The sequence below is a fragment of the Terrapene carolina genome, unplaced genomic scaffold (assembly GCF_002925995.2).
Source record: "Terrapene carolina triunguis isolate 2854851 unplaced genomic scaffold, T_m_triunguis-2.0 Scaffold191, whole genome shotgun sequence".
Taxonomy (NCBI): domain Eukaryota; kingdom Metazoa; phylum Chordata; order Testudines; family Emydidae; genus Terrapene; species Terrapene triunguis.
This window is the reverse complement of record NW_020664542.1, coordinates 2,216,683-2,239,071: the sequence shown is the minus strand read 5'-3', so window position 1 is coordinate 2,239,071 and position 22,389 is coordinate 2,216,683. Positions and strand designations below refer to the sequence as shown.

General features: G+C 46.0%; 1 protein-coding gene across 1 annotated transcript in view; it reads left to right on the top strand.

Annotated features, from left to right (window-relative positions):
- Nucleotides 1–13,626, top strand: part of IGFN1 (immunoglobulin like and fibronectin type III domain containing 1) — a 50,419-nt gene extending 36,793 nt beyond the window's left edge. The window contains exons 14-23 of the mRNA XM_029912130.1: nucleotides 1,066–1,362; nucleotides 3,625–3,924; nucleotides 5,706–5,879; nucleotides 6,803–6,931; nucleotides 7,594–7,896; nucleotides 9,936–10,024; nucleotides 11,213–11,408; nucleotides 12,125–12,424; nucleotides 13,371–13,585; nucleotides 13,621–13,626. Coding sequence (XP_029767990.1) covers nucleotides 1,066–1,362; nucleotides 3,625–3,924; nucleotides 5,706–5,879; nucleotides 6,803–6,931; nucleotides 7,594–7,896; nucleotides 9,936–10,024; nucleotides 11,213–11,408; nucleotides 12,125–12,424; nucleotides 13,371–13,585; nucleotides 13,621–13,626 — 2,009 coding nt within the window. The remainder of the gene's footprint in view (nucleotides 1–1,065; nucleotides 1,363–3,624; nucleotides 3,925–5,705; nucleotides 5,880–6,802; nucleotides 6,932–7,593; nucleotides 7,897–9,935; nucleotides 10,025–11,212; nucleotides 11,409–12,124; nucleotides 12,425–13,370; nucleotides 13,586–13,620) is intronic.
- The last annotated feature ends 8,763 nt before the right edge of the window (nucleotides 13,627–22,389 follow it).

The window sequence follows — 22,389 nt, the reverse complement described above, 5'->3', positions numbered from 1 at the left end:
CTTTCTAATATCGATTGCAAATATTCGATTTAACTAAAACCGAACTACTCTCGTAGTGTAGACATACCCTAAGACCCAGGGTGGCCCAGATTTTCAGGTGCCCTACGCAGCCGCATATTCTGCGTATGCCAAAGGATGGCCCTGCCAGGGGGTCTGCAAGTCATGTCCAGGGCTACAGGTGTGACAACATGTATAGCAACCCTCCTGGGCATGCTCAGTTTGGGTGAGCATGCTCAGTACACCCAAAGTAGGGAATTGGGAGAAGGGGCTGTTTGTGTCGTTACAAGGAGATTGTGCATTTCCTAGCTAATTGCAAATCTATAGAGGAGCCTTAATCTTGCATGAACAAAGTTTATTGCATTTAATATCCCAAGTTTTAGTTTGTAAAGAAATGAGGAGGTGGGTGAAAAAAAGGCGGAAATTATAAAGAAAAGCGGGGAAATGAAAAAAAAAAAAAAAAAAAGATGACAGGCACTCGCTAGCGGTAGATTTAGCCATTGCAAAGTGAATAATTTTATACCCAAAAGACCTCATAAGAATTGAAGAAAATTTCATTCTTAAACAAGCAAATACATCTCTATAATATACACATCTCTAAGTGTGCTGTATCATTATCTCAAAGGTTTGACCAGCTGATTCAATTAAAAACTGCCTTAGTTCATATGCATGCTTACTGAATTCCAAATGAATTTATGCATGTCGGATGAAATTCACCCCAGTGCATGGGCAAGAACAAAGTCTAGGCCTCACTTATGTTATATTTTGAGGGCATAAGTGGGGCCTGGTGCTGTCGTTCTGTACAGGGTGAATTACCCTGCAGTGCATGTATGCATACACAGCATACGGTAAGTATGCAACTAAAATCGAAGATCCAGACCCTGTGAGATCCTGAGCCCCACCTGCCACGTGTGAAGATCCAGTGATTTTTGTTGGGATTGGGCCCAATAGTACCAGGTTAATAATGTTGAAAATATTCAGCAGCAGTTAATTCAGAGCAGCCCTGCCCTCAAAGTAAGCTTTTTCTCTTTCAATTCTATTTGTGAATGGCTTAGTTTTTATGTTTAGATCCTCCAAATGTTGACAAGGCTCTTCTGGAAAAGCTGATGAAGGAGCCTGTGATAGTCAAGGCAGGGCAGAATGCCATGGTCAAAATCCCATTCGAGGGCCGGAAGCCAGTCAGAGCAACATGGTTAAGGGACGGGGATGAGCTCCTGAATGATGCCAGGATCCATATCGACAAGGCGGACAACTTCACCCGGCTTTCCATCTCCAGCACCAACAGGAAGGACTGTGGGGATTACAAAGTGAAGCTGAAGAATGACAGTGGAACCTTGGAGGCCAGCCTAAAGCTGGAGGTGATAGGTGAGAGCCTCATGATATGAGTCCATCACTTTGGGCACAGAGGGAAGTCCTTGTAAGTTGTTTTTGGTATCCCTCTTCCTGACTCTCCAGAGAGACCTAGTTTAGGCACACACAGAAGCAGCTCTTCATTGGTGCTTTTACAGAACACTGCTCGTAAGAATATCTGAGAGCTGGCTGGGCTCACTCTTTCCCATCTCATCCACAATAAACTAAAAGGAGACAAGGTGCTGAGCTACTCCCGAAGTGCTGAATGCCTGCAGCTCCCATGGACTTTAATGAGATGTGAGCCACTTGGCACCTTCAGGAGTTGCTCAGTGACTTCCAGGCTCAAATGACAAAAGGATCCACATGGTTGTAAATCTACCAGTCCTATCCTTGCTCCTTTATTGGCTCACCACTGGCCTGTCTCCTGATTTACCTATGTGGGGTCTGAAACCTGAAAACCATGCTCAGCAGATCTGCACTGGTTTAGCTTCAACTGGAGTTCTCTGCAGCTGTGAAAAAGGGGCATGATTTGTTCCCAACTGAGCAACAGTTTGATGAGACCAGAAGTGTGGTCTGCTGGAGAAGGACAATGCTACATCACTTGACTTAGCTTTGTCATTCCTAGTAATTAACTGAAGATTAAAGACTTCCAGGTGAAGTAGCCAAATAAAGATAATCTCCCTCATTTTCCGAATTAAACAGTTTACTTCTGCATCCATCTTTTTGCACTGAAACACAGCCCCTTGAGAGCTGCAGGAATTTAATATAAAAATCAAATGAAGAACAAACATTTCTCCAAGAAGAAAAATACTAACTAAAGATGCAAACTAGCTCAAATGCACCTATAAAAGTCCAAATAATTATACTAGGGTAATAAATCAGTAAGATGATTAATCAGTTTTTCTCATATTCCTTCCCCTGTCCTTCTCCTCTGGTTTTGTGATCCTGGTTTGTACTGATCACTTGGCTCATTATAGAGTAAATTATTCTGCAAAAGCCATTTCCTTCTGAGCTGATAGAGCTCAATATCTGACTTGTACAACCTGCTCTATTGATCACGAAAGCAATTTAATGTTAAAGTTGTTGGGAATCTTGCCATTCTATTCACAATAATAATAGGCCCAAGTTAACTTCCCAGCTGCAATATGATGCCATATGGCATATCTGTGTAAGGTGGATGTGCACAAAAAGTGGAAGATTCCCAAACAAAGATGGAGAAACCCAAAATTCAGAATCGGGTTAGTTTCCCATTTAATCCATACCACCTACATTTAGGGTGGAGGAGAGGACTGTTGATTACCTGGTTCTGGGTTTCATCCATTTGTATTTGATTCAGAAATTGAACTCAACAAGGGTGTGTTTGGCTTTGGTTTGGAAGAGTCTCCATTGGGTTTTGGTTTTTTGCAAACCAAAAGTGGAAGTAAATTGGGTCCAGGTCTCATCTTGCCTGAACACCCCAGGTTTGGGGTGAGGTTGATAAATGGTTCCAGTATGGAACCATCAGTACTCCTAAAGGAGATGGGAAGTCAATGAGAGTTGCATCCAGGTCTGACTTTGATGCAGTATTCGTGGGAATGATCAGCTACAGCAGGCGTGGCCAAACCACGGCTCGTGAGCCACGTGGCTCTTTAAAAGTTAAAGTGTGCCTCGTGGTGCCCCCCATTCCTCCTCCTTTCTCAGCCTACCAGACTGGATGGGGCGAGAGCTCGGGGTGGTGGGACTAGGGGCTTCTGCCCTGAGGGGAGGGGGGTCTCGGGACTTTAGTCCCACGGGGCTGCACTGAGGCCAAAGCCCTGTGCCCCAGCAGGTGCCACTCTGCGGGGCAGGTTGTGTGTGTCTTGTGGCTCTAGAATTTCTGAAGATTATCGTATAGCTTGGAGGGTCAGTAAGTTTGACCATCCCGGAACTATAGGAAGGGCAGATTGGATGAGCCAAGTGTTTAGGGTGACCAGACAGCAAGTGTGAAAAATTGGGACAGAGGGTGGGGGGTAATAGGAGCCTATATAAGAAAAAAACCCAAATATCGGGACTGTCCCTATAAAATCGGGACATCTGGTCACCCTACAAGTGTTTTCCTCTTGCCCTACTCTCCTAGATCAGTAGATGAATGGATGTTTACTCAAGCAATCTTGCTAGCGTTAATTCTGCTGCTCTACCCTGTAAATACTATACCAACGGAGACTGAGTTGCCTATCTTGAGTAGCAAGAGATAGTGACCCCTCTGATATCAAGAACAGATGTGGGACCTTTTGCTCCCTGTTTTTCTCCTCCTTTCAGATAAGCCACAGAAACCCATCGGACCCATAGAGGTGGTGGATAGTTCCACAACTGGCATAACCATTCAATGGAAGCCCCCAAAGGATGATGGGGGCACACCAGTGCAGAACTACATCATAGAGAGGCAGCAGGTGGGCAGAAAAACCTGGGTAACATTGGGAGAAACCAGCAGGAACAACAGCACTTTCACGACCAACAAAGTGGGGCAAGACAAAAGCTATCGCTTCAGGGTGCGAGCAGTGAACGCTGAGGGAAAGAGCAAGGCGCTGGAATCAGATGAAGTGATGGCTGCAACCAAAGGTAAGAGGAAGAGCTTTGTGTAAACACATCTTATAGCCATGTGAGACTTCTATTATGAAAGCCAAAATCAAGTGAAACTCTCATTTTGGGTTTTGTTACAAATCTATACTTTCGTCCAGTTTGAACAGAAGGTTTGCAAGCCTGACTCAATTGTCAAGTGAATGTGAACATGGTGTCATATGAATCTGGGGCCAATTTAAGGTTTCAGGTCGAGACCACAAGTTTCTTGCGAGTTTTGGTGATTCCGAGTGAGATCTGCTTTGAGTTTTTTGGGTACAATCCAACCTAAACCTCGAAGCAACATCCACAGTGGAAACCATGCATGGACTGAAGCCAAAGAAAAGGTTCTCACATGTCACTGCAAAGAGAACCTGCTACGCTTTTACCTTAATTTACTCCATAGGTAAATGAATCTCCCAAGGGCCAAGGGGACATTAATTGATTGTGTCTATTCAGTAGTATCGTTTCATTTCCTTAAGTACAGAGCAGCCATTCTACTCTATAACCCCGCTGGTGGACCCAAGTACTAGAGACAGCTTTTGGCACAAACAAGAAAGTACAAGCAGGGAAAACATTTAATTCATTTTGCCTTAGAATCATAGAATATCAGGGTTGGAAGGGACCTCAGGAGGTCATCTAGTCCAACCCCCTGCTCAAAGCAGGACCGATCCCCAGACAGATTTTTGCCCCAAATCCCTAAATGCCCCCCTCAAGGATTAAACTCACAACCCTGGGTTTAGCAGGCCAATGCTCAAACCACTGAGCTATCCCTTCCCCCACAGCCTGCCTTCCTTCCTTCCTTCCTTCCTTCCTTCCTTCCTTCCTCACTCACATCCACCCCTGCTCCCGTCTCTCTGTCCTTCCTTTTTATTCACCCTTTTAATCACATTTTGAGCCAAGATACTTTTCAAACAATTTTTTGTATTAATGGCTGATTGTTTTGTCCCCTGAGAGTCTTTTCTAGCCGTAGTAGCTGATCCCCATATCTCCCAGCATTCTCAAGCACCACTGTGCTTTATTATAGCCCTTCAGCAAGCCACAGCCTGGAATGTTATTTATACAGTGTACAGTCAATAGTCCGCTTCCCCCACTTGCTTCTCGGGAACAGACAGGGTATTAGTAACACCCAGTCCTGCTTTTCTTCAGGCTCTCTACTCTTCTCCTTACCACTTCCTTCCTGTCTGCTTATATAGGTCCAGCTGCTGGGGTTACTTCCACCCAATTAGCCCTTCAGTTGTGTCTCTACTCAATAAATTGGCACCCTCTGTGAACGGCCTGACTTTCAATCAGGTCCCAGTTAATGTACTGATGGGGATTGGAGTGACAGGGTGTTGAGTCAGCTCCTGACTCAGCACACACTTTGTTACACCCTCCAATAATGGGTGGAGCAGAGGGAAGTAGAAGCCAATCAAGACTCCTGTTTCCACCCTCAGGAACAATAGAAGGAACAGTGGCTTTCCCTCCCTGCAAGAAGATTGGGCATATGCCTCCCTTTGGAGACTGTCAATGTCATCCTCAGCATTGGCAAGAGGGGCTCATTCATGAAAGACACATAATATCTTGACCCTTAGGAGTTTGGACATGCTCCCCCTCTAGGCTCCCAGCATGTAGCTGTCCTGGAGAGTAAAAGACTGAGTCATAGATCTCACATCTACGTTCAAAAGGTGTCTTATCTGAACACACATTTGGGAATCCTGGAAGAAACAACCCTTGAGAACCCATTCTTGTCACATGATGGAAAAGAAATACCTGTTAATAATGAAGGGCTAATCTTTTCCTAGCTTTCCCTGGCCCCCCTGCTCCTCCTCAGTTTGTCAGTGCCAACAAAGAGTCCATAACACTCTCCTGGGCAGCACCTCCCAAAACGGGCAATTCCAGAATCCTGGGGTATATCGTTGAGAAACGCAAGAAAGGCAGCAACATCTGGACACCTATCACTGACCTGCCAATAACAGGTAAGTAGCTGAAAGCCTGGAACAGGCTGAAAGACTCTAAGAAGGCAAGAAGACTAGATGGCTCAAGGCATAATGAGATGCTGACTCTTTCATCTCACTGGGTCACTGCTTCAAATATGGTTTAGATTGGTAGTGACCAAAAGTTTTTACTGTCTGATGGATGTTGGGTGACTTCTGTGTGGTGACACAAATCAGTGATCTCAGTCCAGCTCCTAGTTGCTAGTACAAAAATCACAATTGGCACCATTGTTGGGTATCTCAATGCCAAAATATTGAATGAACCACTGCGGTGGGACTCTCTTCTTGCCTCCAGAGGTGGCTCCTTTCCAGGTTGTGAATAAAAATATGCTGCAGAAGAATGGAGAAATTTGCATTGTTGCTGTCTGGCTGTGCTGTTCTGTGCATAAACTGAGGGCCAGCAATCTGGCACCTTGCACTTTAGTTGTGGAAGTGCTTCCTTAGCTTATGGAGCTGGGAACTGGGCATACGGGGGGACATTCCAGGGACAAGGAAGGTAAGGAGATGGAACTGATATCTCTGAAGGCTTCAAAATCGTGTTCACCTATAGATGTCAATGATCTTTTCAGATCCACCAAAGATCTTCTTATCTTCTGTATTAGAAGGGCTGCCATTGCGAGGAAAGCATTATTTACTCTTTCTCTGACTTCCTCAGTATCTCAAATGGCATTTAATTTGAAAGGGAGGAAGGAATACAATGGGAGAGACTTGTGCTAATGGTGGGGAAGGACAGGAGAAAAAGGGACAGCATTTGGGTACTCCATATGTGTTCCACTAGGCAGGTATACTGTGCAATTCCATGTGGTATAATTAATGTATAGAACTATTGTCCCAATATATCCTACTGAGGGGACTGCAGATCTGAGCCTGAGCACACTGAGGAAGCTTATCTTTTCCTTCCACAGACAGGAAGTGGATGGTGACAGATCTGAAGGAGGGACTGCAGTATGAATTCCGCGTGGCTGCTGTCAATGCCGCAGGGGCAGGCGAGGCCAGTGCACCATCAGATGCTGTCTTTGCTCGAGATCCCATGAGTAAGTGGGTTGTCCACTTGTCCCATTGGGTGTGGGTTGCAGAGAGAGGGGTAACTGGCCAAGAAGGTGAATCTGAGGAAGTATGTGAATCCAGGAAGCAATGTGTATACAAGATGCTCCCTGACTTACGCAAGCGTAACTCAAATTTTGCGTAAGATCGGAAACGCATCTCCGACCATTACGCCAAAAAAAAAAAAACCCCTCCTATTTCTAGCTTACGGAACTTTTTCCGTAAGCTCGGATTTGCGTACATCGGGTTTACGTAACTCAGGGAGCGTCTGTAAAGTATGTGTGGGAGAATAAAATACTTGAATAATATTAAAAAATAAGGAATTCACTGTAGGGAGTGGGGTGGTATTCTCAATATGCTGGGGAGGAGGATGTGGGGCTGGCCCCTCAACGTGCTGCAGGGGTTGGGGGTGAGATTCCCCTGCGCTGCATGGAACATGGAGTGGGCTTCCCAGTGTGTTGCAGAGGGGATGGGAGCAGGATTCCCAGTACAATTCAGAGGGATGGGGACAGACTCCCAGTACACTGCAGGGAGCCTGACTGAATGGATACCCAGTGCAAGCATGTTGGGGATGGATTATCCAGTGCACTGAATAAGGGGTGGGGGCAGGAATCCTAAGACGAGGAAGTCTAAATAAACTTTCCCTTTCCAGAGCCTCCTGGTAGAGTGAGGGACCTTAAGGTGACCAATACTGACTACACCAGCATCACTCTGTTTTGGATGAAACCTGATTCAAAGGAAGGGGGGTCTGCCAAGGGCTACAAGGTGGAGAAGCGATCCTCTGACAGCCTCAAGTGGACCCATTGTAACACTGTCCCCATAGGCTTGACAACCTGTACAGTTAAAGGTCTGCAAGCCAGAGAGATGTACTTCCTCCGCGTGAGGGCCATCAATGAGGGAGGCCTAGGGGAAGCCGTAGCACTGGACACTTGCATCCAGGCCGCGCCTCCCATTGGTGAGTCAAAATGTGCTGCCCCTGAAAAGATGTCATAGGCCTGCAGGTACAAATCATGGGCTCTCCATCCAAAGGCAGCTTTGACTGTTGGAGATTCAAATTGAACCTTGAGCTGGGGCCAGTCAATCTGTGGATTGTGGGGTACGGGAGCCTGTCGTAGATGATTATCTCAGGCTGTGGCGGCGGACACAGATAATTTCGCTCCTATATTCCTTATTGAATCAGGAAAATTGAGGGTTCCATTTGAGATGACCACAGCTCATGCTGGAGGCTCACTGTGATTCTAGCATCTCAAATATTATCCCTTTTCAGATACTATGGGTACGTCTGTAGTAGAAATTCTACAGCAGCACAGATGCAGCACTACATCTGCACCGCCGCAGTGTAGATGACAGCGACGGAAGGGGTTCTCCCATTGCTGTAGTAAACCAATCTCTCCGAGAGGCGGACAGAAGAATTCTCCCATTGACCTAGTAGTGTCTACACCCGGGCTTATGTTGGCTTAATTACATTGCACAGGCTGTGACATTTTTCACCTTGTGTTCAGCATTGGTCTAATGTATTACGGAGGTTTTTCACCTTTATCTGAGGCATCAACCATTGGCCCCTGCCAAAGCAGGGAAATCAGATCAGATGGACCAGTGACATGATCTCATATGCCAGATCCCATGTTCATTCCAGTTTTTAGCCTGGCGCTGGGAAACTTTCAATAAAAGGGTCACATTTTTTGTAACGTCCTTACCAGTCAGCCAGCTATAGGCGGCACTTTCAGTTGTCTGTCATTAAGAGGCTGGATCTGCCATACACTCAGAGCCTTTAAAAGAAAAAATCCCCAGACAAATGGAAAAGTTTTATATATATTTTTAATGAGGGAGCATGATCCGGTCCAGGACACTGAGCTGGGAGCCAGAAGAGCTGGGCTTTTTTTCCATCTGTGCCATTGACCTGCTGTAAATCATTTCAGTTCTTTGTGCCTCTCTTTCCCCTCCTACCCTTTGTCTGACTTGTCTAGACAGCAAGCTCTTAGGGGCAGGGTCTATATGTATGTGCAGCACCTAGCACAATGAAGCCCCGGTCTCAGTTGTACCTCCACAATATAAACAAAAAATGGGAAAATAATGGCCCAGATAAAAGGGGAGGTGAGGGGTTTCACTCTTGAAATAATGGACTAAAGCTCTTCAAAATGATTCTGTGACTCAGCCCCTGTGCCACACACTAGGAGATAGGGGAAAAGTGGGTCTATACTTGAGTAGCTATTTCTCTCCTTCCTGCTGCAGAGACAGCAATGGGGTTTCATGCTCAGGAGGGCAGCAAACAATATAAACAGTGAATTTTACTCATTTTCTGTTCATAAATTATCGGCAAACTGGCTTTGATTTTGTATGAACTTGTTTGCTGTTTGAAATGATTCAACAATGGTTTCTGTGAACATGCTTCAGCCCACGGGTCACTCAGAACTTGCTTGCTGTGGCTGTCACTTTGACTATTCACTGTTTCTAATACACTATTTGCAGTGTGTTGTTGGACATCCAGGTTGCATGATATTGTTTTAGCTGACTGGATGACTCCCAAGCCCTCAAAGAGCTGTCCAGATGAATACTGAAGTCAATGCTTTTGTGAACAGACATAGGAACAAGTGTTCACAACACTTTCCTTTTCCACAAACATTACTGTGAACAAAAGTTCATTTGCATGATTGTGAAAAGTGAGTCAGAGGGGCCACAGGTGCTGTTGAGGAGATTTCATGGTTTCTATTCAAACAAACATTTGTGAATACCTTTTTTGCAGTATTTCCCTCTTAAGTCATCAACACTATATAAATACAGAAAGATGATGCTCAGCGAGTGCTCTGGCACTTTTTCACTCAGTGAAAGAGCTCCATTGACATAATGCTGCCAGAGATACGTCAGGCAGCCAGCAGGAGGAGAGAACTTTAGAACACTGGACATGCTATTTTGAGTGTACGTGAGTTAAAATCTGTCAGCGACTTTGTAACAAGATTCAGCTTTTAATTGTGTTCACTATTTTTTGCATTCCAGTTAGTCCCAAGTTCCTAAGAGATGACACTATGAAAAACTTTATGATTATAAAAGCGGGAAGTTGTATCCGAATGCACATGCCCTTTGAAGTAAGCATTGAAGCATGTTTGTAAGATGTCCTCCATACGATTCCATGTTGTAAAAATAACTACAATAACTGCGGTTCTGTTCTTCATTCTGCTGCAGAATTTTCACATGATCTTGGGCAAGTCATCTAATTGGTTTACACCTCATATACATTCCCCATTTGTACAATCAGGATAGTAATGGTTCCCTTCATGGGGGAGGGGAGTTGTGAAGTTCAGATAATTCATTAAGGTGTGTAAAGTAAAACACTTTAGATCCTTGATGACGGAAGGCACCAAAAAGTGTAAAATATTAGCACCAGCTTCTCAGATTTTGATGTGTCAACTAATCACTCCCCCCACCCCGCCCCTTGTGAGGACTGAAGGTAGGAGAATTCATAGAATATCAGGGTTGGAAGGGACCTCAGGAGGTCATCTAGTCCAACCCCCTGCTCAAAGCAGGACTAATCCCCAGACAGATTTTTACCTGAGTTCCCTAAATGGCCCCCTCAAGGATTGAACTCACAACCCGGGGTTTAGGAGGCCAATGCTCAAACCACTGAGCTACCCTTCCCCCCATAGTACTTGGATGAACATACTCCCCCAGGGCAATTGACAGTGCCCTGCTGAGTATGTTCATCCAACTAAACAGCAAGAGGAGTGGTGCACCTTGGTTGTATCACGTGAAAGGCACAGGTTTGATTCCAAGATCAAGCCTCTGACTCTTGCAGGTTGGCAAAGGCTGGGAGCACTATGGGTGAGATCTGGTGTTTGGTCCCTACTGAAGAGAAGGGGAGCAAACCTTCTGGCTGATCTCAAGGTGGCATTGATGAGCTCTACAGGGAGCTGCATCCAGCTCACCTAGGCTGAAAGAAAGTCACTGCAATGTGACATCAGGAGGGAAGGGGACCAGAAGGAAAAATGGAACGATCACCCAGACAGGAGTCTTCTTCCCTCCAAAAAGCAGCAGATGCTTTTAATAGGGCTACTCTTGCCTATCTGTCAACTACAACTTGTGAACTAATAAATATTTTCTGACTTAATTATACTGAAACAGTTTAGGGCAACACACCCTTTGTTGGCCATGGTTCCAGGGGCAAAGAAACAAGTTAGAGCTAAGGAAACATTTGAGGACAAAGCAAGGAAGCTACCACAGGATACACATACAAAGGAAAAGCAGATTGACTTATAACTGGTGTTTATCTTTAATAGGCATCCCCAACTCCAGAGGTGATTTGGCTAAAGGATGGGCTTCCTCTACCCAGCAGGGCCATAGTGAGCACCAGAGATGGCCTCAGCCAACTCTTGATTCCATCAGCTGAGTTTTCTGACAGTGGGCTCTATACCATCATACTTCAAAACCACTGGGGGAAAAAAGAATCCTTCAGCTTCCAAGTGCAAGTTGCAGGTAACATGCATAGCAGGTTTGGTGGAGAATAACATGCTAAGAGAGAGGATCCAGTCCATGACTGAGTAGAGGACTGTGAGTTTTGATGGGGTTAAGCACTGTGGACAAGGAAAGGGCTAGGTAATACAGTCTTTCATGAGATGACAGTCCAAAGACCAGGTGCTATAGTCTAGGCAGGTCTACAGAATACTGTCATCCATTGATTACATTACAATCCAAGACTCAGCCAGGTACCACCAACAGAGAGACAGCTGTATTCTCTGAGAGGACTAGGGTAGTACAAGCTATCAGAGGGCCAACTTATACAGTCCATAACACAGCCAGGTGTCTCAGTCCATGACAGGGCTCTGTGAATGTCAGTTAGCAAATGGAACAAAGTATCCGTGTCCAACCATAAGAACTCTATAGCCCTCTCAGCTCCTTCACTAACAGTTTATAAAAACACAGCTGTATCAGCTATCCAATAGAAGGGAAAGAGATGTGTCACTATTGCCAGTCCAGTTAATGCTGAATTTCCCTTAATCCAAATGGGAGGACCTGTATATTTGGAGCAAAGGAATCAGAGGTCATTTCCCACTAATGACCATCAAGTTTAGCTGGCCACAATGCTCAAAATATCTGACCTCCATGAAGTTTATGGGGTTGCAGAATTGTTATAATATCTTAAACTTACCACTTTCTCTACTCCCTCCATACTATTTGTCTTCACTTTGCAGATATCCCACAGTCCCCCGGCCCTATTCTTCTGCAAGAGAAAGTCCTTAATACGGTGACAGTGATCTGGGAGCCCTCGCCGACAGAGAAGTGGGAAAGTAACCTGTACTATGTGGTCATGAAATGTGACTCCAACAAGGGCTCATGGCAAGTGGTGGGTGACCTGATCTACACCAACAAGTTTACCATCACCAAACTTATCCCTGGCCGGGGGTATTACTTTAGAGTTGTGGCCAAAAATTACATGGGAACCAGTGATCCATCTGAAACTGCGCAGCCCTGGATCATGCAAAAGGAAAAGGGTAAAAAGGCATTTTAAAAAATCTATCAGTGCACCTGTGTTGTTGGGTCTCAGTCAAACTATCCCATTAATAAATCCTTGTCAGTGTGTCCCAGTCCCCATATGTATGCTGTCTGCTCAGATGAGAGCCCACTGAGATATCCCCAAGAAATACTGTTGGGCAAGGAAAGATGTCCCCTGCCGGACATGAATGTTTACAGATCAGTGGGAACAGTGAAGCTGGGCTTCTCCATTCCTACCAATATACCGGCTCATATTACTCATATGGGTAAGAGCTGCCAAGAGAATTAATTCCTAGCAAACTCTGAAATTAGATGAATTCTACAGAAGCCAAGGGGTGTGTCCTCAATGGTGAGGACTTGGCAATTTTAAGAAGGAGCCACAGAATCCAACCTGCAGGAGTTGAGGACCCCACCCCATTTGGGAAGGACCAGGTGACCTGCAGGAGCTAGACTGGTACTGTGTAATCCTCATGATCTGTAGAAGGAGCCATGGCCTTGTCCATATACCAAAGACCTAATGATCCCCTCCAGATTCCTGACTGGGACTTTGGAAAACTTAAGAGGAAACTACCCCTAGAGAATACAGCTCAGGCTTTATATTGAGCCTATTGCATTCTAGGAGAGGACTTTTGGTTGCCACAGACTGGATCAACAAAGCTTTTAGTTCTGTCCCCTTTTATTGAGTCTCAATGCTTGGATTAAAGGAACTCCCAGTAACAGTAACTGGGGTCATAATACAGCAGAGAGAGCCAGGGCCCTACACATATGACCACTGCATGGCAACTCACAGAAGGAGCCATGAACCCTGACCTAGGGAGCCAGGCCCTGCCAATTTTGAAGGGTGGATGCCAAATGCAATTATTAAGTGCGATGGGTGGAGGCTGCTTCTGCACCCAACCTTTAGTCCCCTGGAGCAGTTGCTGAGTGTGTATTTGTCTCTTATAGATGAGTTTAAAGTCAGACTACCCAAATACAGGAGGGTGAATCAAAATATGCCCCCAAGATTCCTCGTCCAATTGAAGCCCCACGTAGTGACCACAGCATATGATTGTCACATGAGCTGTGCAGTGAGTGGCTACCCAAAACCTAAGATCACCTGGTACAAGGATGGCAGGAATCTCTCAGAAGACCCCACCTTCTTCAGCACAAATGACTTTGGTGTCTGCTGCCTGGTGATCCCAGGTGTCACGAAGAGAGATGAAGGAGAGTACAAGGTGGAAGCCACCAATGAATTGGGCCATGCGGTCAGCAAAGCCATGCTTATCATAAAAGGTAAAGTGACCTTGGTCAAGTCTCTTAGTCTCTGTGCCTCAGTCTGCATCTGTCAAATTGGAGATAATGCCTCACAGAGAGGTTGTGAGGATAAACACACTACAGATTGGGAAGCGCTCCGATACTGTGGCGATGGGGCAAATTTGGAATCTATTGAAGGATGGTCCGTATTCAGATGGGAGACTCCAAGAAAAAACAAGGTGCCACAGGGAGCAGAGTGGTGGGCTCAGTAGGGGGCACACTCAGTCTGTGCTGATCCCAATGCCCCAGTGCTGTGCTAGAGGGCCTGTGATGCTGGAGATGCAGCCATCAGATGAGAGATAAAACCAAGGTCCTGGCTGCTCATGGTTATTAGAGATCCCAGGGCCCTTATTGGGTGTAATGCGTGGGTGCTGGTAGCAGGCTGTGATATGCCAGAGGTCAGACTAGATGATCTGGTGGTCCCTTCTGACTCTATGGATGGCTCCTGGCACATCATCTTCTGTGCACCACCCATGTGTGTGTGATGTAAGATAGCATTTCATTGCCACCAGGGCATCTTGCAAATGGCTACCATGGGGCATTATTTGCCAGTTCAATACAACTTTATATTAGGTAGTGTTTACCCAGAGTGCTTTACTGAGTTCAATAATACATCTACAAAGACCAAGAGTGACACAGAGAAATAGAAATTAAGAAGCAGAGGAGAGGAGAGGAGAGAGGCTTTCAGCTGAGACTGGAAAATAGATGGAGATTCATAGATTTCAAGGCTAGAAATGGCCATCATGATTAGCTAATCTGATCTCCCGCATAACACAGGTCATTACACAGCCAGTGTTGCCTGTATCGAGCCCATAACTTCTGGCTGGGCTAGAGCATATCTTTTTAGAAAGAGACATCTAGTGTTGATCTAATGAGGTAGAGTCACAAAGTAGTTCTGCCAGATGGCAGAAGCTGCAAGAGGGAAGACTCTTGCACCAGCCATAGTGAGATTGGCTGAAGCAATAGGGAGAAAGCTGGGGCTAGATGGACAAAGCAGATGAGAAGGTGAGCATAGAGAGGGAAGGACATGAGCTAGGCTGGAGTAAGTTCCTCAAGGGGATAATTCAGGATCCAGATCAGAAATGAAAGAAAGCCACTTGAGTTGTTTGAGATTGGGTGTGATGGGGCAGGGACAGGGCCGGCTCCAGGCACCAGCCCAGCAAGCTGGTGCTTGGGGCGGCCAAGGGAAGGGGCGGCACGTCGGGCTGTTCGGCAGCAGCAATTCGGCGGCGGGTCCCTCTCGGAGGGAAGCACCTGCTGCCGAATTCCCACCAAAGAAGAAAGCAGCGCGGTGGAGCTGCCGCCGGAGTGCCGCCGATCGCAATTGCGATTGCGGATTTTTTTTTTTTTTTGCCGCTTGGGGCAGCAAAAACCCTGGAGCCGGTCCTGGGCAGGGATTATGTACGGGTAGGAAAAGGAAGGCACCAGCATTCAGCACACATTACTCAGTTTCTAACTCAGTGCATTCAGGCAGAGCTCTTACTGAAATCAGTGACTAAAGAACGCATGAATAGACCTCAGGATCTGGCCTGCTGTGAATAATAGCTCATGGTACCATGACATGATTCAACAACTTACAACAGGCATGAAATTAATCCAAGTCATTCTTGCAGATTGGAAGAGCCAGGCATAAATTTAGGCCAGGTGCCCTGGTCACAGAACAGATTAGTCTCTCAAGAGACTCTTTATCTCCAGAAATCTCTAGAGAGACACTTTTGTTTTACTTCTGCAAAGCATATCAGCATCTCAGCCACGATATTTATACTCCACAAAATAAAATAAGAAACTTTTGAGGCTAGAGTGATCCTGGGGGAAATCATTGGATTTTCTACCTGCTTCTAACACTTATACAGCCTTTAGGTTACTTGCATCAGTCACAGAGAAATCCTGGGCTGGGAAAGCCTCCTAAGTTCCAATCTTGTCTGTATGGACAGACTGACCAATTCCTCTCTGGTGCAACTCCACTGATTTACAGCAGAGATTAAGTTGGCCTGCTGTTACTTTTCACTCAGCCACAGGTTTAAAGTACTAAAGTTGAATGAAGAAGATCAAATGTCAAGCGAGCCCTTGAGCATACCGTACCTGTATTCCCAGAACATAGTTTGGTTCTCACAGAGTCTCACAGGACTGAAGAACTGGAGATGAGAAGATCAATTAGGTCACAACTAGGCCATGCCCCTAGGGGCCAGTGCATGGGTGTTTTCTACAGTACATTCTCCAGGTAATTATAAATGCCCCAAGTAGATCTCCCACCACTTCTATTGGGAGACTGTGCCACAGCCTAACACAGCTTACTCATATTCAGCCTAAATGTTCCCTTTGTTGATTTCATCCTGTTACTTCTACTTACACTCCTTTGTGACACCCTAAGTAATGCCTCTTCCTCTTTGGGTATGTCTACACTGGGCTAGCTTTGATGGAGCTAGCTCACTAAAAATAGCAGTGAAGTGATGGTAGCACTCAGAGAAGCACAGGCTGGCTGCCCAAGTACAAACCTGTCCCAGAGCCTGGGTCTGTACATGAGCAGCTAGCCTGTGCCAGCAGCCAGGCTGTTGCAACTACGCTGCGATTTTCAGCGAGCTGGCTTGATCCCAGTTGAGAGGTACCAGAAAGAAGGCTGGAGAAGATCAAAGCTAGCTCGAGTATGCCTACGTGTGATCCAGTCACAGCTCCTGCTTGCAATGTAGACATACACTGAGGAGCTTGTACCTTCTAACCATCATGTTTCCCCTTAGTCATAGTTTAGCCAATCTATATGTATTGAGTTAAATTAATGCCTGGTGCAGTTCAACACACCTCAGTGAGATTACACCAGGGAAGAATTGGGCTCATTTGATAATGTAATCTTTCCTCATAAATCACTCCTTCCAGCCCCTTAACATTTTCGGTTGCTCTTCTCTGTATGCCTTCCAAACGGTCTCCATTCTAATATTGACAACCCTCATCATGTTATCTCTCACTTTTAGATCCCTCCTTCTAATGTGACCTGCCTGAGGACAGCTCTGCACAGCCATCCAAATGACAAAGCTTTTATGTAGAACTGACACAGTACCAAAAAGCTACAAATCTAGTTTTATAACCAGCTGACAGTCTCAGGTTGTCTCTTGTTTTCTGACCCGTTGGCTGTATCTTGAGCATTGTGCTGCATGTGTGTGGGAGAAAACAAAAGCTTTTAGAACAGCAAAATCTTTTCAGAATGGACGTATGATTCTGTACAACAGCCCTCCAAAGGGGGGAAAGATGGCCTTCCAAAGCAAGGAGAAACTTAAAGGACACAGAAGGTGAATGTGGAGGGAGAACTGTAGGTAGGTAGAGTTGGCCATGAGTGAACTTTCCATGGACACACACCACAGGCATGAGACATCATCCTGCAATGCCAAGAGGCTAATTCTACCTACTCATGAACCGTGGCTGAGAAATCTCTTGGAAGCAGAAACTTTGCTGGAAAAGCTCGTTGAAGCCGACCTGCTTGGATCTGGATTTCTGATCTCCTGTCTCACATGGTTCGGCATTGTTTTGTTCCCTTTGTTTTAAAATCTCCGAAGAACTGGGGAGCATGACTTTAAAGGTCGTGGTGGGGAGAAAAGGTGGCATGTTCCTGGGTCCTCAGAGGAAGGGCTTCCAGGCTGGTGGGAGTTGCCCAGTGAGATCTGTTCCTCCCTGAGGGGTCACATTGGTCCCACATTTGGCCTCTGGAGGGTTGAGGTACGAGAAAGAAGGCTGGAGGAGATCAGCAGATGCTTTTGATGCAAAGCAGCAAGGCTGGGACAGATTTCAAATTAGATTAACCCCAGTCATCCCATCCAGCATGGAAAAGAAGTCATTAAAACCAGGAGAAATATTGAGATTTTAATGCAATCCTTTGCCTCCTGACAAACATCTAAGATGTAGATAGATATTTGTTTTTAGCCTGGTGTGTAACAAGCTACACCAGGCTTCCAAAGGTCCCCATTCAGCTAACAGCAGTTTTGCATTTATCTCATTGTCAATAGAAGTTATATGTATTATGCTCTTTACCCTCCAGGCCGAAAACAATATCTGTCTATATAAAAACAAAACAGCCACAAAGTTGGCAGTCTCTCCAGGGGGTCTCTCCAGGGGATGCTGTATGTCAGCATTAAGGTGCACTGGCAGAGGTAAGTGGGAGACCAAGATTGGAGTAGCAAGGATCAAGGTACATGGGTAGAGCCGTGCTGCACTTCTCTGCACTATGCTCCTGTCCTCAGTGCTACTAACCAGGATGTAATATATTTAATCCAACAAATTAATGTTGAAAATATAATTTCTCCCTGGCTCCCACCATCTCTACACTACCTTTGATACAGTGCAGTTAGAGGGTTAAAACTTTGCATGAGAATACACCTGAGTCCATTGAGTTTGCACTGGTTGAATGGTTTGGTCATTGAAAGGGGGATGAAGAACTGAAAGCAACAGTTTCTGATGAAAGCACAGAGAGAAAGCATCATAGACTCTGTGCTAGAGCTGTTGCTGGGTGATGGATTCATAGGAAGCAGGGCCGAGCCAAGAATCAGAAACTGGTGGCCATTGGATCCTCAGACAGCCAGTCAAATGCTTGCATGGGAGCTCATGTTATTGAAGTGTTTCCCCTCCTGTTAGGGCTTTCCTTGATAATGTTTTGTGCTAACGATGTACAGAAATGGCACCAGTGGGTCAAGATGAAATTAAATAATAAAAACCACATTGAGTAAGTGGGATTCTCTCTTCAAAATAAAAATAGCAGCTAGCTCCTGAATGTTGATTTCACATACTCTACAACCACTTTTTTTGTGTATGAATTGCTACCTCCTCATTCTATCATACCTGCTGAGATTCTTGCCAAACCTTCATGGAATAACAGATCCATCTAGGTTTCTATAAGGTTGCCTATAACTGTAGTATCTGAGCACCTATGAGGCATTGGCAGAATTAGGGTTACCATACGTCCGGTTTTTCCCAGACATGTCCGGCTTTTTGGTAATCAAACCCCCGTCTGGGGGGAATTGCCAAAAAGCCGAACATGTCCAGGAAAAATACCGGCCAGGCACTTCCCCTCCCAGGCTCCAGCTGCTCTGCTCCTCCCCTGACTCTTTGGCTCTGTTTAAGAGCCGAGCTGCCCGAGCGCTCCGGCTTCGGGCAGCCCCCTTGCCTCCGGACCCTGCGCCGCCGGAGCAGAGCAGCTGGAGCCCGGGAGGCGAAGTGCCCGGCCGGCGGCTTGGGGTCCGGAGGCAAGGGGGCTGCCCGAAGCCGGAGCGCTCGGGCAGCTCGGCTCTTAAACAGAGCCGAAGAGTCAGGGGAGGAGCACAGCAGCCGGATCCCGGGAGGGGAAGTGCCCAGCCGGGGGCGCAGGGTCCGGAGGCATGGGGGCTGCCCGAAGCCCGAGCGCTACCGGCTTCACGGTTTGCTGGGCAGCCTCCAGACCCTGCGCCCCTGGCTGGGCGCGTCCCCTCCCGGGCTCCAGCTGCGCTGGGGAAGCGCCAGCCGAGGGCGCAGGGTCTGGAGGCTGCCTGGCAAACCGTGAAGCCAGTAGCGCTCGGGTAGCCCTTTTCGCGTGGCTGGGAGGGAGGAGGGGGAGTTAGGGCGGGGACTTTGGAGAAGGGGCGGGGAAGGGGCAGAGTTGGGGCGGGGAAGGGGCGGAGTTGGGGCAGGGCTGGGGGTGGGGAAGGGGCGGGGGCGGGGCCCGGGCCCGTGGAGTGTCCTCTTTTTTTATTTTTTAAATATGGTAACCCTAGGCAGAATGATGGATTGGAAAGTCTAATTTACATATGCTTATACAAAGTAGATACAGAGAAAATATAAGGGATACATACCCTTATGCTTCAAGACATAAACCAGCCACCAACTGATGCAGTCAGGAAGAAATGTCCCCTATAGGCATGTTATTCCATGTTTCTCCACTATGGAAATTCTTGTACCTTTCTTTGAAGTGGCTGGTACTAGCCACTGTCAGAGACAAAATATTGGATTAGGAGAGCCTCATATCTGATCCAGTCTGCCAATCCCTAAATTCCTGTATTTGTCCTTCTCATAGACAGAGAACTGAGAGATCATTATAATGGTCTCCCAACTGCCGTCATGGTTTCTTCTTTGCCGTGGGAAGGACAGTCTGCTTGGGCTTGGTGCATGTCAGTTAAGCAGCCCCAGAGTTTATGCAACAGCACTTGTAAAAGTACTGATGGTTGAGGTATTCTGGTAAAATAAGGGTGGCTTAGAGGAGAACCTGTGAGATTCTAGCAGGTCTGACATCAAACAAAGTAAAAAACAACAACAATGAACCAGGTTGCAGTTCATAGAATATCAGGGTTAGAAGGGACCTCAGGAGGTCATCTAGTCCAACCCCCTGCTCAAAGCAGGGCCAATCCCCAGACATATTTTTGTCCCAGACCCCTAAATGGCCACCTCAAGGATTGAGCTCACAACCCTGGATTTAGCAGGCCAATGCTCAAATCACTGAGCTATTCCCCCCCAACTGCATGAAAAAGATTAGGCTGGAAATGTCTTTTAGCTCCATTAGCATTGACTCAGAAAATGCATTTACACACCCTAATATAAACACAAACGAAGTTCCCCTTCTCTCTTCAGGTGTAATCCTCGCAATTGATACCTAGTGACCAGAGAGAAAAAGGTCTCTCCTCTCTCACACACAATCTTTAATGTAATTAACCACACAACATCCCTGTGAGGCAGGGCAGTGCTATTATCCCCATTATACAGGTGGGAAACTGAGGCACAGAGAAGCTAAGTGACTTGCTCATGGTTATACAGGAAGTCTGTGGCAGAATAGGGACTTGAACCCAGGTCTCCAGCTAGTGTCCCAGTCACTGTGCCATCCTTGCTCTTTGGGACTGAGGTTCCCAAACTACCCTGGCTCCATCCTACGAAAACCTCAAACTTTTAGGGGATATGTTTGTACAAGCGCTTGGATCTATGTATTAAATACAGCAGGGTCCAAATGCACATTCTTTATAAGGCAATCATTGGCCCCTGCCTCCTCCAGCATGAGCAACACCTTCAGTGCTTCATTTCTTACATGAACAGAGCAGATGGGAGGAAAGCTTGGGCATGACCCTTTCCAGACCAGTGAACTGTAAAACAGGCTTAGTTCCCAGAGAAGCTTTTACATGCTCCTGAAGGATACTGAACTGTGTAATGCTAATACTCTGCACTTACATAGCACTGTTCATCTCCCCTGGACTTCAGAACATTTTGGAAAGGTGGGTATTAGTCTCATCTCCATTTCACAGAGGATGAAACTGAGAAGCGACTGGCCCAAATTCACACCGTGTCAGTAGCACAGATAGGACAGGAACCCAGGAATCCTGACTTTCAGACCTCTAATCTATTTCTTGGAACCACAATGTAATGCTCAGAAGTAATAATAATAAACACACTATTTCTGTCATTATCCAGTAGGAGTCTATAAAACTGGGATAAGATCCTACTGAACTTTCTTAATGAAACAGTCTCAGAGCTATGCATTATAAAGGTCTAATTAAAGCTCTAATTAAAGGGCTAAGTAATATTGCAGGTTAACTTTAAGGCAACTTTTGAAGACGATCCGTGAAGGGGAAAAATTGGCCTTTGATAAAAATTATCTCCATCTCCCTTCAATTAAAGTGTTAAGAGCTCATAATGAGCATCCTTCAGATCAAAACCAGATTTGAATGACCTGATGGCTTGTCTACATGAAATTTTTTTGTCAGTTTAAGTTAAGGTGTGATTTAAAAGGATTAGTTAAACTGGTTCAAATCCCTCACTGGGTGCTCTTATTTTTGTCTAAGAGCCGCTTATTTTGGTTTAGCTTGTTGCTTGGGAAGAGATTTAAATGAAACTGAAAAAAGTCAAAACTAATTTAAATTTAAATGGTGCGACTTCCCCAGGCACACAAGGCCTAATATTTCTAAGCTAAAATAACAAATTGGGAAAATATAAAACAAACTAAAGGTTTTAGGCTTGGCTGCTGGTGGGTGCTATGCACCTGCTAATTTTTTTCCATCGGCATCTGTGATTAGTGGAAATTGAGTTAGTGGATCTTGTGTTAGAGAACCCAGGGCTTGAGCATCTACACTGATTGTCAATCCTAGGTAAAGAATTTTCAAAGCTGGGCCTCTACTACCTATGTTGCAGATCTGAGTCCAGCCAACCATATCCCAGACTTCCTAGTGCCCTCTTGAAATGCACCCGCTCCAGTCCTTGGTTCATGGCACAGAGTGGGAAAACTTGACTATTCACCAGACTAGACTGTCCAGAGGACACAGATTGTTGGCCCATAGGATTATGGGATACTTTTGGTTAACTGCCACAGCACAAGTCCAGTAGGGTTGCATCTACACTGCAAAGCAATAAATAGACCTTGCACCTTGGGTTCTAGCTTGACTTGAGTTTGGCCCCTCTACCCCCTACAGGGTCCTGGAGCCCTGGGCCCAAGCCTTGGGTTAGTGTGATTTGTGTGTAGACTGGTAGGGGTGAAAGAAAGGTTAGACTTGAGCCTGAGTTCAAACCCCAGGCTGACACCGCAGTGTAGACACACCCTTAGAGTGCAAAGTTAAGCCCCTAGGGCTCTCACTTGCAGGATTGTAGGCCAGGTTTGCACTGCGTTAGAATTTGTACTGCAACCCAACCGGCCGTTGAAAATCTCACTCGTCCTTGGGTTTTTTTTGAAGTCGCTCATCAG